We start from the raw sequence: 13,357 nt of genomic DNA on the forward strand, positions 1-13,357 counted from the left end.
CAATTTGTGGAGACGAAATGAGTTTTACTTCCAAATGTCACATAGGAGTAATAAACACTGAAGCCAAATGAACCATCAACCTCTTGATAAAAGCTTTAACTGAAAGTCGGTTTTGGTCTCTCAGTTTCTGGAAATTCTGTGTCAGTTAGAAATCACATCATTCATCAGATCTTGGATTACCAAATGCTGTCAGATGACAACGTGTGTCTAATAAGAACCTCTTCCCTGAACCCCTCAGCCTTTGACAAGTGGAAGGATGGACCCAGAAAATCATTCTTTGGTAACTGAGTTTATCCTTGAGGGGTTAACAGACAAGCCAGGACTCCAGCTCCCCCTCTTCTTCCTGTTTCTATTGATATATACGGTTTGCATGGTGGGAAATTTGGGCTTGATCTTTTTAATCAGAATTAGTTCTCAGCTTCACACACCCATGTATTATTTTCTCAGCAATTTGTCCTTCATAGATCTCTGCTACTCCACTGTCATAATTCCCAAGCTCTTGGTGAACTTTGTTTCAGAGAAGAATCTCACCTCCTTCCCTGAGTGCATGACTCAGCTCTTTTTCTTCTGCTTCTTTGGCATTGATGACTCCTACATGCTGACAGCAATGGCGTATGATCGTTATGTTGCCATCTGCAACCCCTTGCTCTATAATGTCACCATGTCCCAAAGAATCTGTTTTCTACTAGTCACTAGTGTGTATACAGTGGGCGCCTTTGGAGCCTTGGTTCACACCAGCTACATATCCAGTCGAACCTTCTGCGGAACTAATGTCATCCACCATTACTTCTGTGACATCCTTCCCCTTCTGAATATATCTTGCTCAAGAGACTACACCAAGGAACTCTTGGTGATGATTTTGGTTGGATTCAATGTATTTGCATGTGCTTTAGCCATCTTTATCTCATATGCCTTCATTCTTTCCAGCATCTTACGCATCCGCTCAGCTGAAGGCAGGTCCAAAGCTTTCAGTACCTGCAGCTCCCACCTTGCAGCTGTTGGGGTCTTCTACGGCTCAATCATCTTCATGTATTTTAAACCATCTACCAGTGACATAACACAGGAGAAGGTGGCTTCTGTGTTTTATACGACAGTGATTCCCATGCTTAACCCCCTTATCTACAGCCTTAGGAATAAGGATGTCAAAGAATCCCTTAAAAAATTTCTAAATGGTGGGTTACTTTCTTGGTCAACATAGAAAATAGCACTTTTTAAAAGACCCAGCAGCTTTGAACATAGATCTTATCTAAAGTTTTCTTCTTATTTTTAAGAGTAAGAAATTAGTTTCAAACCAAGAACCATCTTAAATTAAAAGGTCTGAATGATTTTTTTTGGGGGGAGGGATGATCATCCCTTCCTCTTTAGTCCCCCTACTCCCAACACCCAGTATCCTTTTACTATGTCTAGTCCAGCCACTCAGGAAACAGACTTCCTCATCTACACTCTTACCCAGTTTAAATACATATATATCAGAAACCTCCTTTCTATAATTTGTCCTTGTTAAACTGAAATTTCCTAATCAAATCTATTTTATTATTATTTATTTATTATTTTTATTATTATTATGTTCAGTTCATTGTATTTTAAAGTTGTAATGTCTAATAATGGCTGAATGTGTAAATGCCCTCAGGAGTTTGTATATTAACACACAAGAGGGTTACAGAAGCAATAGACATTTCTTAGTAGAATTTGAAGGGAATCCAGTTGCTAGTAAACAAGAAGAAATAATATTTTCATAAGACTTCTAGCTGTTGTTAGAACCACTGAAAATAAGATCTGTCTTGTGGAGGTGTCAAATGGGGTGAAGGCTGGGTGGGGGGATGGCAGAAAGGGACAAAATGATTTCTCATTTTTAGTTTTCACTATGATTTTAATTTACATGTTTTCTTTCCAACTTACTGCATACTTTGACTCTTTTCTGTTGAATCTCAAGATGACTTCCCTATGGATGACTCTCTTAATTATCCACTATAATTCTCCCACCATTCAAAATAATCCCTGAACCTCAATACATCATTAAAATTCATTCATTTAGTCAGTCAATCAATAATATTTGCTGGGCAGCTATGAGCCAGACAAACAAAATTTCTATCTTTCAATGGGAACATTTTCTCCCGTTGAATAGGGTTTGAACAGAAGAATGACCTGAACTGATTAGTAGATAATTATTAGATAATTAGATAATAATAGATTATTCTTATACTTTTAACTGGATGGGCCTAGAAACAATGAAATTCAAGTAACAAACTTTATGCCCATTATTCAATTTCTAACTATCACACTCCACTGAGAAAAACCAGAACTTCATGAAGAAATGGTAAACTCCAAGGTGGGGCCTAAAATTGAAGATGAGCTTAGAATATATTAGTATTCCATAGAATAAATAAGTGCCCCAATTTATGGAAATGCGTTAAAAGGTAAGAGCTTCTTCTGGACAAATTTAGGACAATTTGAACATCAAAATGGCTTATGAAAATCTATAGGTCCTTACTGATATAAAAATAATAATGACTATAAAATAGAACATAGTAGAAAAGGGAAAGCTCTTCACAAAACAATATCAATGAGTAAATTTATAAGAAATTATATAATTAGGAACTTATAATATTGCAATGACCATAGTAATAATTGAATTATATAAGAATCACCAACAGTAGTTCTATGTAGTCTTGGTCATTTTTGTATTAGTAAAGAACTGAAGGAGTTGTTTTTTTTAATAATGTCACTTGCATGTATATATGTGTATATATATGCATGTATGTACATTTTTAAAAAGATTTTATTTATTTATTTGACAGAGATCACAAGTAAGCAGAGAGGCAGGCAGAGAGAGAGGAGGAAGCAGGCTCCCCGCTGAGCAGAGAGACCAATGTGGGGCTTGATCCCAGGGGCCTGGGATCATGACCCGAGCCAAAGGCAGAAGCTTAATCCACTGAGCCACCTAGGTGCCCCAAGAACTGAAGGAATTCTTATAAAGTTATTTTCCTGATTTAGATTATATGAAGATAAAGGAGATGACGTTTTCTAGGTTCCTACTCTATGCCTAACTAGACACTTCAAAATTTCCTACTTAGTTTATTAAATAAGCTTGATATGCAGAAAATTCCAGAAAAATAATGCAGATCTCTAGTGGTAGTGAAGCATATCTAATTCAACTTATCATTTTCTTAGTGATAAAACCTGAGACTCAGAAAGGTTCTTCTTTCCCCTCCATCTTCCCTTCTTCTCAGTTTATGTTTCCCCAACTCTGTATACTCACTCTCTCATAGGTCTCCACATCCCTTCCAACCCCACATGTAAGAATGAGGACAATTTAAATTCCCTAGTGTCCATTTACCTAATATTGAAAGAAAGAAACAAAAAGTGAACTTCACTTGCCAGTAAGGACGATAAACACAAATTACAGAATTACTGATCTAAATATAAATATAAATAAAATGAAATAAATATATAAGTAAAATATAAAAAAGCTTCCTTTTTTAAAAATCTATGAAATGTTTTTCAGAGTCCATAGTCTCTCATGGTGAAGTGGCGGGGGGGTGGGAGGGTGGGGTACCAGGTGGTGGGTATTATAGAGGGCACGGCTTGCATGGAGCACTGGGTGTGGTGAAAAAATAATGAATAATGTTTTTCTGAAAATAAATAAATTGAAAAAAATCTATGAAATGAACATCAAAATATGGTAGTAATAGAAATTGCTGTATTCACAAAAGTTTGGGAACTTTTACTAATGTCATCATTTTATGGTGAATAGACTGATTCTGAGGACAAATCTATATTCCTCCTCCTCTTACGACTGAGACTACAAATCCCCATTAGTAAGAGATATTACATATGTGGAAGAGATTAAGAAGTGATGCAACATACAACCCATCCAGAGTCTCTTTAATGTAGAGTTTCCTAATCCTTTTTTGGATCAGAGATAATTTAGGTGGCCAGATGAAGAATTAGATTCTTAGAATAGTATTTCTAACTATATAACATACATATGATTAAACATTATAATAAACTAAACTACTGACATCAAAATATTTAAAATATATTTGTGATTTCTTTATTAGAGAATTAAATCACAGGATCTGGTAGCAGATCTAATAATTACTATAATTTGAAGCAGTGATGGTTATAAATGTTCATGATCAGTACTCCATTTCATCCTAAGAACCCTTTTGACATACGTACAACTTCATGCGATGGGAAAGTAAGTGTGATTCTGTTGATAACAAAGTCATATATAATTATATATTTTAACATGATCGGTTACTAAGATTTTGACTTGAAGATAATGTTAAATTTTAAATTAGAGATTAGTTCAAATAAAATTCCTATCCAAGTGTTCAGACCCATAAGCTCCAATTTAAGAAGTGCTTTTTTAATGGAAGCAAAGTCTCCAGAGCTCCATACTCAAACTTAGCAATAAGCTAAATTCTAAGACTATCCCAATGGGCATAACCTCCTCTGAGTAGGTGGAGTAAATTCTGACTCAACACATGAAACAAAATCTCAGGAAAAAGCACAAAATTCTGTTCATCAAATATGAAGCACAAAATTGTCTCTTCCTTCTGCCCCCTACTCCCATGTTAAAGAAAAGTGGATAAAATGTAACAAATTACTTAAATTACATCTCAAAGGGGGAAATGAATAAGTTCTCAGATGATCTGGAAGAGGAATCCATGTGAATTCATACATTATGTATATGGGAGAGATACAGAACTATCTACATTGGGAATGAGCAAATGAAAAGATACCACATGGCAACTTCAACCATTCCAGAGAAAATAAAGGAAGGAAGGAAAGTAAGAAAAGTGAACAACACAGATGAAATGACCATTTTTTGTCAAGGACTACTGCACATACCCAAGAACACCTCTTCTCTTTCTAAGGAGACAGTTAGGTGTCTTGTTCAGCAGAGACATGAAACTCCCATAACATCATGGGAATATCATATAGGTTATAATGATCAGAGACTAAGCAATTTCTTCCATTTAAAATTGCTTATTTTGCTTCTTTTATGATGATGATGCATGAACAACGAATCTTGGAGCACTGAAAAAATAAAATAAAGTTAAAAAAGAAAAGTTATATAATATTTTGTTTATAAAAGTTTGTGAAGCACAAAACCATTTCAATAAAATGATTTTGGTCTGTTCTTCTGTGTATCTATGTAGCTATTTATCCCTGTATATATGATTACTTACTGATATTTTACTTGTGTGTGTAATAAAATGTGAGATAATTTTTACTGCTCTTCTATTTTACTTTTATCTTATTTGAATGTCTTTTTAAAAATATGAAGGGGGAGAAATCAGAGAGGGAGATGAACCATGAGAGACTATGGACACTGTGAAACAAATTGAGGATTTCAAAGGGGAAGGTGTGGTCAGGAATGGGGTAGCAGAATGATGGGTATTAAGGAGGGTGTGTGTTGTGATGAGCATTGGGTGTTATATGCAACTAATGAATCCTTGAACACTACAGTAGAAATTAATAAGGTACTATACAGTAGCTAACTGAATATAACAAAAAAATTAAAATAATAATTAATTAATGTAAAAATAATTAAAATAAGTATGAGTTACTTTTATAAAAATGAAGCAATTCTAAAAAAGTTATCAATGGATTTGTCTGGAAAAAATAAAATGCTGTCATCTGTTCCTTGTGTAATGTGCCAGGAAATTTTGTTTTGTTTTTCAGTAAGTGTTTCTGTTGTTTGTTGTGTTTTTCTAGATTGTTGAGCCAGGAAATGGGTTGTGCTGAAAAATGCGAGAGGATACCACTATATATTGTCTCTTTAACTTTCACTACACTGAAGAGGAAGTGCAGCATTAAAACAGATCTGATGATATTAAAACAATCAGTAGATAAACTGAAGGAGAGAGTAGTTACTGCAATGTCATCATGTCCCAAAAGATATGCAATGTGTTGATGACTGGGGTCTATATGGTGGCAGCGTTAGGAGCTGTACCCACATGATCTCCATGATCAGGCTTTCCTCTTGTGGGGTATTATCATCCAGCATTACTTCTACGACATATTTCCTCTCCTGAAGCTCTCCTGCTCCAGAACCTACCTAAACGAGCTCTTCATGATACCTCTAGGTTAATTCAATCTGTTGGCAACAGCTACCATCATCATCTCTTACAACTTCATGCTCTCCAACATTCTTTTTAAAAATTTTTTTAGAAGATTTAATTTTTTTTTTAGATTTTTATTATTTATTTATTTATTTGAGAGGGAGAAAAAGAGAGCACGAGCAGAGGGAGAGGGGCAAACAGACTCCACACTGAGCACGGAGCCTCAAGAGGGGCTCGGTCCCACCATCCTGAGCTCATGACCTGAGCTAAAATCAGGAGCTGGGCGCTCAACTGACTGAGCCACCAGGTGCCCCTCTCCAACATTCTTTGAAAACCCTCAGGGGCAGGCAGGTCCAAAGATTAGTACTTACATTTCTCATTTACAGCTGCTGGAAACTTTTATGATTCCATCATACTTATGCATTTGAAGCAATCTCTAGTAGCAGCAACATGGCTCAGGAGAAGTTTGCCCCCATATTCTACACCACCATGGTCCTTACTGATTTATGGGGGCATCCCTTGAGCTAGAGCTTGAGAGAAAAGGATAGAAAGAATGTGCTGAGACAAGTCATGGGGAAGAGGTATGGAGAGCCACAGGGTAGCAGTCAGAAGAAGTAAAGGTCGTGGTCATAGTGTGCTTCTTTCTCTTTAACTAACTTCCCCTTATGTTTATTAAAAGAAACATGCCATTCTAATCTAATCTGAATGTGAAGTTCGTTAATGGCTTACTACTCTAATCACAGTAAGTAAAAAATAAATAAATAAATAAAACTATCTAAACCTTAGTTTTCCTGCCCAGAAAATAAGAACACTAAAACCTGTTATACTAAACACCTTTTTATTTCATTGAGGAAATGGAATCAATTATAGATGGGCAAGTATTTTATTTTTTATTTTTTTAAAGGATTTTATTTATTTATTTGACAGAGAGAGACACAGCGAGAGAAGGAACACAAACAGGGGGAGTGGGAGAAGAAGAAGAAGGCTTCCTTCTAAGCAGAGAGCCAGATACAGGGCTTGATCCCAGGACTCTGGAATCATGACTTGAGCCAAAGGCAGACACCCAATGACTAAGCCACCCAGGGTCCCCTAGATAGGGAAGTATTTTTGTTGTTGTTATTTTTTATTAACATGTAGTGTATTATTAGCCCCTGGGGTATAGGTCTGTGAATCGCCAGGTTTACACACTTCACAGCACTCACCATAGCACATACCCTCCCCAGTGTCCATAACCCCACCACCCTTTCCCTACCCCCTGCCCCCTGGCAACCCTCAGTTGGTTTTGTGAGAGTCTCTTATGGTTTGTCTCCCGATCCCATCTTCTTTCCTTTATTCTTTTCCTACCCCCCAAACCCCCGATGCTGCTTTTCGACTTCCTCATATCAGGGAGATCATATGATAGTTGTCTATCTCTGACTGACTTATTTCAGTAAGCACAATACACTCTAGTTCCATCCATGTTGTCACAAATGGCAAGATTTCATTTCTTTTGATGGCTGCATAGTATTCCATTGTATATATATATACCACCTCCTCTTTATCCATTCATCTGTTGATGGACATTTAGGTTCTTTCCATAGTTTGGCTATTGTGGACATTACTGCTATAAACATTTTGAGTGCACGTGCCTCTTCAGATCTCTAAATTTGTATCTTTAGGGTAAATACCCAGTAGTGCAATTGCTGGGTCATAAGGTAGCTCTATTTTCAACTTTTTGAGGAACCTTGATGCTGTTTTCTAGAGTGTTTGCACCAGCTTGCAATCCCACCAACAGTGTAGGAGGGTTCCCCTTTCTCCGCATCCTTGCCACATCTGTCATTTCCTGACTTGTTGATTTTAGCCATTCTGACTGGTGTGAGGTGGTATCTCATTGTGGTTTTGGTTTGTGTTTCCCTGATGCCAAGTGAGGTGAAGCACTTTTTCATGTGTCTGTTGGCCATCTGGATGTCTTTGCAGAAATGTCTGTTCATGTCCTCTGCCCATTTCTTGATTGGACTATTTGTTCTTTGGGTGTTGAGTTGAGTTTGATAGGTTCTTTATAGATTTTGGATACTAGCCCTTTATCTGATATGTCATTAGCAAATATCTTCTCCCATTCTGTCAGTTGTCTTTTGGTTTTGTTAACTGTTTCCTTTGCTGTGCATAAGCTTTTGATCTTGATGAAATCCCAATAGTTCATTTTTGCCTTTGCTTTCCTTGCCTTGGCGATGTTCCTAGGAAGAAGTTGCTATGACTGAGGTCAAAGAGGTTGATGCCTGTGTTCTCCTCAAGGATTTTGATGGATTTCTTTCTCACATTGAGGTACTTCATCCATTTGGAGTCTATTTTCATGTGTGGTATAAAGAAATGGTCCAGTTTCAATTTTCTGCATGTGTCTGTCCAATTTTTCCAACACAATTTGTTGAAGAGCTGTCTTTATTCCATTGGACATTCTTTCCTGCTTTGTTGAAAATTAGTTGACCATAGAGTTGAGGTTCTATTTCTGGGTTCTCTATTCTATTCCATTGATCTATGTGTCTGTTTTTGTGCAAGTACCATATTTTCTTGATGATGACAGCTTTGTAATAGAGCTTTAAGTCTGGAATTGTGATGCCACCAGCTTTGGCTTTCTTTTTCAATATTCCTCTGGCTATTTGAGGTCTTTTCTGGTTCCATACAAATTTTAGGATTATTTGTTCCATTTCTTTGAAAAAAAAAAAATGGATGGTGGGGTGCCTGGGTGGCTCAGTGGGTTAAAGCCTCTGCCTTCAGCTCAGGTCATGATCCCAGGATCCTGGGATTGAGCCCCGCATGGGGCTCTCTGCTTGGCAGGGAGCCAGCTTCCTCCTGTGCCTCTCTGCCTACTTGGGATCTCTGTCTGTCAAATGAATAAATAAAATCTTTAAAAAAAAAAAGAAAAAAATGGATGAAATTTTGATAGGGATTGCATTAAATGTGTAGATTGCTTTAGGTAGTATAGACATTTTCACAATATTTGTTCTTCCAATCCATAAGCATGGAACATTTTTCTATTTATTTGTGTTTTCCTCAATTTCTTCCATGAGTACTTTATAGTTTTCTGAGCATGGATTCTTTGCTTCTCTGGTTAGGTTTATTCCTAGGTATCTTATGGTTTTGCGTGCAACTGTAAATGGGATTGACTCCTTAATTTCTCTTTCTTCTGTCTTATTGTTGGTGTAGAGAAATGCAACTGATTTCTGTGCATTGATTTTATATCCCGACACTTTACTGAATTCCTGTACAAGTTCTAGCATATTTGGAGTGGAGTCTTTTGGGCTTTCCACATATAGTACCATATCATCTGCAAAGAGTGATAGTTTGACCTTTTCTTTGCTGATTTGGATGCCTTTAATTTCTTTTTGTTGCTGATTGCTGAGGCTAGGACTTCTAGTACTATGTTGAATAGCAGTGGTGATAATGGACATCCCTTCCATGTGATAGGGAAATATTTTAAAAGTCCAGGTAGTATGCATATTACAACAGAATAACAAGGAAAAATGAAGGTTTGTTGAACCTTCATTTCTCCTGCCTCCAAAAGCAAGGCTCATTTCCTCACCAAAACCTTCCTCAATGCTTTCTTTACATCCTTGTTTCTCAGACTGTATATTAAAGGATTCAGCATGGGGATCACTGTGGTGTAAAACACTGAGGACACCTTCTCCTGTTCCAGGGAGTTACTAGATGGGGGTTTGAAATACATGAAAGTGATAGAGCCAAAGAAGATCCCCACAGCCATGAGATGAGAGCTGCAAGTACCAAATGCTTTGGACCGGCCCTCTGAGGATCGGATGCGAAGGATGCTGCAAAAGATGAAGGTGTAGGAAATGAAGACAGCTAGGGTGGGCACCAAAGTGTTAAATCCCGCAATGATAAAAAGCAGAAGCTCATTGAGGTGTGTATTGGAGCAGGAGAGATGGAGGAGAGGAAGCACATCACAGAAATAATGGCTGATGATGTGGGATCTGCAGAAAGACAGTTTCATCATGGCGCTTGTATGGGCCAAGGCAGAGAGAAAGCCCAGGATGAAGGCAACCAGCACGAGTAGTGAGCAGACCCAAGAGGACATGGTGACACTGTAAAGCAGTGGGCTACAAATAGCCACGTAGCGATCATATGCCATCACGGTCAGGAGGTAACCCTCAGCCACTACAAAAACCACAAAGAAAAAGAGCTGTGCCATGCATTCAGAATAAAGGATCATATTCTTCTTCCCTAAGAAGTTCACCAGCATTTTGGGGGTAATGACAGAGGAGTAGCAGAGATCAATGAAAGACAAGCTGCTGAGGAAGTAGTACATGGGGGTGTGAAGCAAAGGGATTACCGCAATCAGGAGAATCAAGCCCAGGTTCCCCACCACTGTCACTATATAGATTCCCAGGAACAGGACAAAGAGAGGCAGCTGGAGTTCTGGCTTCTGTGTTAAACCCACTAACACAAAACTGGTTGCTGTGGAATGATTTCCTGCAACCATTTTTCTTGAGAGATCTCTGTGGAAATGGAAAAGAAGTATATATTAAAATGGATCTTTATTCTCTGTCTAAACAAAACCAGACTTGCAAGAGGAAAAGTCAACAGGGACAAAGACTGAATCATAGCTCTCATTATCCCTGGTACTGTCTCCCTAAAGCACCATGTACTATTTTTATATTAGTATACACTTTCTCTTTTCCTTTGTTTCCCCCTTGCATTCATAGAGCCTTTAATTAACTTCTCCCCAGTTAACTTTCTATGTGGTTATATAATATTATACACACACACACACACACACACACACACACACACTTTGTCATTTGTTCAGAATATAGGATAATATTACACACAATTTATTTTTGCATCTTTCCTTCTTACTTAAAAAAACTTTTAGAATATTCCTCCAAGACAACTGATGAACATGAACAGTGATACAATATTCAGTGATGCAGATATATCACTAAATATTACATCATCTTTTTGACAACTGTTAACTTTTTTCTGGATTTAAAAAAAAACTGCTACTGAAATAAGTCAATCAGAGAAAGACAACTATCATATGTTCTCCTTGATATTAGGAAGGGGAGATGCAATGTGGGGGGTTTAGAGGGTAGGAAAAGAATAAAGGAAAGAAGATGGGATCGGGAGGGAGACAACCATAAGAGACTCTTAAAACAAACTGAGGGTTGCCAGGGGAAGAGAGATAGGGAGAGGGTGATGGAGTTATGGACACTGGGGAGGGTATGTGCTATGGTGAGTGCTGTGAAGTGTGTAAACCTGGTGATTCACAGACCTGTACCCCAGGGGCTAATAATACATTATATGTTAATTTTAAAAATTTAAAAATTAAAAAAAAAAACTGCTACTCTCAAATACATTGTCATGTAAAAATGTACATACACATACACACACCAGTGTTTTATTTCCATGACATAATTTTCCAGGAGAGATCTTTATGGATTAAAGAGTTTATAAATCTTTACTTTATATAAATGGTACAACATTGATTTCCAGGAAACTATAATAATACACATTTTCAGTAGCAATACATGAGTACCCTTTTTCCTGCATCCTCACTAGCAATATGTATTACCTGTTTCTGCCAAGGTGTTGAAAGTTACATGATGAGTCATCCATCTTCTAATGGATGTAAGCACATTTTCATAGGATACTGGTCCTTTGAACTTGTTCTGTAAATTGCTTATTGTGTTGTTACTTTATTCTTAAATTAATCTGTCTGTCCTATGAATTCTAGTACTTTTAAAAATACATTTTTATGAATTGATTTTATTTGTGGTATCATTGCTGTATACATTTTAAAATCTTTAAATAGCCACATATATTTGGTGTTTTTAATTTATAGATTCTAGATTCTCAGTCTTGAGTAAAAATGAAATTTAGAGAAGTGAAATTTAGAGAACCTTAAGAGAAAATGAAGTTCTAAGGGTAACTTGAGAATCTGAGATGTGGAAGAGATTTACATGAGGTATAGGACAGTCAGAGTCTGGTTACATGCACAAAATCAGAAAGTATCTTTTTTTTTATTGAACATATAATGTATTTTTATCCCCAGGGGTACAGGTCTGTGAATTGCCAGGTTTACCCACTTCACAGCACTCACCATAGCACATACCCTCCCCATTGTCCATAACCCCACCCCCCTCTCCCGACCCCTCTCTTCCCAGCAACCCTTAGTTTGTTTTGTGAGATTAAGAGTCATTTATGGTTTGTCTCCCTCCCAATCCCATCTTGTTTCATTTATTCTTTTCCTATCCCCCAAACCCCCCATGTTGCATCTCCACTTCCTCATATCATGGAATCATATGATAGTTGTCTTTCTCTGATTGACTCATTTCACTAATTCATCTAGTTCCATCCACATCATCACAAATGGCAAGATTTCATTTCTTTTGATGGCTGCATAGTATTCCATTGTGTATATATACCACATCTTCTTTATCCATTCATCTGTTGATGGACATCTAGGTTCTTTCCATAGTTTGGCTATTGTGGACATAGGTGCTATAGACATTCAGGTGCACGTGCCCCTTTGGATCACTACATTTGTATCATCTTTAGGGTAAATACCCAATAGTGCAATTGCTGGGTCATAGGGTAGTTCTATTTTCAACTTTTTAAGGAACCTCCATGCCATTGAGAAACTATCTTTTAATCCTCTGGTGAAACTATCAATAATATCACAGTGCTAAATCATTTTTTGAGGAACACAAAAAACAAATCCATGATCTTAAGTAAGGAATATTACTATGCTAATATTGTCCCTGGAACACAGTAGGCACTTCACTAAAAGCAATTGTTCTTCCCAAAATAATCTGTTCAAAATATTACTGTATTAACTTCCCTCCCCAACATGAGGGCCACAAATTCTTTTTTGGGGGTCAAAAAAGGAGTAGAGTCTTGGGTTACATGAGAATAAGCCATAGTCATCTAAGAGTCAAAGAATGTGAATGTTTCAATAAAAAAAGTAAGGAAAGGGGCCAGGGTGGGAAATTTCAAAGAGGAACTATTGAAATGGGCCCAGGCTGATATTCAATAGCCATTCCTGAGCAGCAAAACACTGCAACTCGCTTAGAAAGCAAGACAGAAAATTACTCTCCTGAAATGCTCTGCTGTCACTTCTTCAAGGGGAATGAAATAGACTTTCTACTGACACCTACTGAGGATACATGTTTGAATTCTGTTAAGACATTTATAATACCTAGATGAGATAGTCTACCTATAGAAAAGGAGATCAGGGATGATAATGATTCTTCTTCTCTTCTTTTTTGATTGCATATTGTTTCTAAGTGCCT

General features: G+C 37.2%; 2 protein-coding genes across 2 annotated transcripts; one reads left to right on the forward strand and one right to left on the reverse strand.

Moving 5' to 3' along the window:
• Positions 1 to 232: 232 nt before the first annotated feature.
• On the forward strand, positions 233 to 1,429 carry LOC122914020 (olfactory receptor 8D1-like). The gene has a single exon (XM_044260663.1). The coding sequence runs from the start codon at positions 257 to 259 to the stop codon at positions 1,196 to 1,198; it is 942 nt and encodes a 313-aa protein (XP_044116598.1). The 5' UTR covers positions 233 to 256; the 3' UTR covers positions 1,199 to 1,429.
• An 8,189-nt stretch (positions 1,430 to 9,618) lies between these two features.
• LOC122914021 (olfactory receptor 8D1) lies at positions 9,619 to 11,055 on the reverse strand. The gene is made up of 2 exons (XM_044260664.1): positions 11,033 to 11,055; positions 9,619 to 10,549 (listed from the first exon to the last, which is right to left on the reverse strand). Exon 2 carries the CDS (start codon positions 10,543 to 10,545, stop codon positions 9,619 to 9,621), a length of 927 nt encoding a protein of 308 aa, XP_044116599.1. The 5' UTR covers positions 10,546 to 10,549; positions 11,033 to 11,055.
• Between the last annotated feature and the right edge of the window lie 2,302 nt (positions 11,056 to 13,357).

The sequence above is a fragment of the Neovison vison genome, chromosome 7 (genome assembly GCF_020171115.1).
Source record: "Neovison vison isolate M4711 chromosome 7, ASM_NN_V1, whole genome shotgun sequence".
In the NCBI taxonomy this organism is placed as follows: Eukaryota; Metazoa; Chordata; class Mammalia; order Carnivora; family Mustelidae; genus Neogale; species Neogale vison.

What these genes read in the sequence shown, in the direction of transcription:
- LOC122914021 (XM_044260664.1), bottom strand. Translation starts at nt 10,545, where the DNA reads ATGGTTGCAGGAAATCATTCCACAGCAACCAGTTTTGTGTTAGTGGGT.
- LOC122914020 (XM_044260663.1), top strand. Translation starts at nt 257, where the DNA reads ATGGACCCAGAAAATCATTCTTTGGTAACTGAGTTTATCCTTGAGGGG.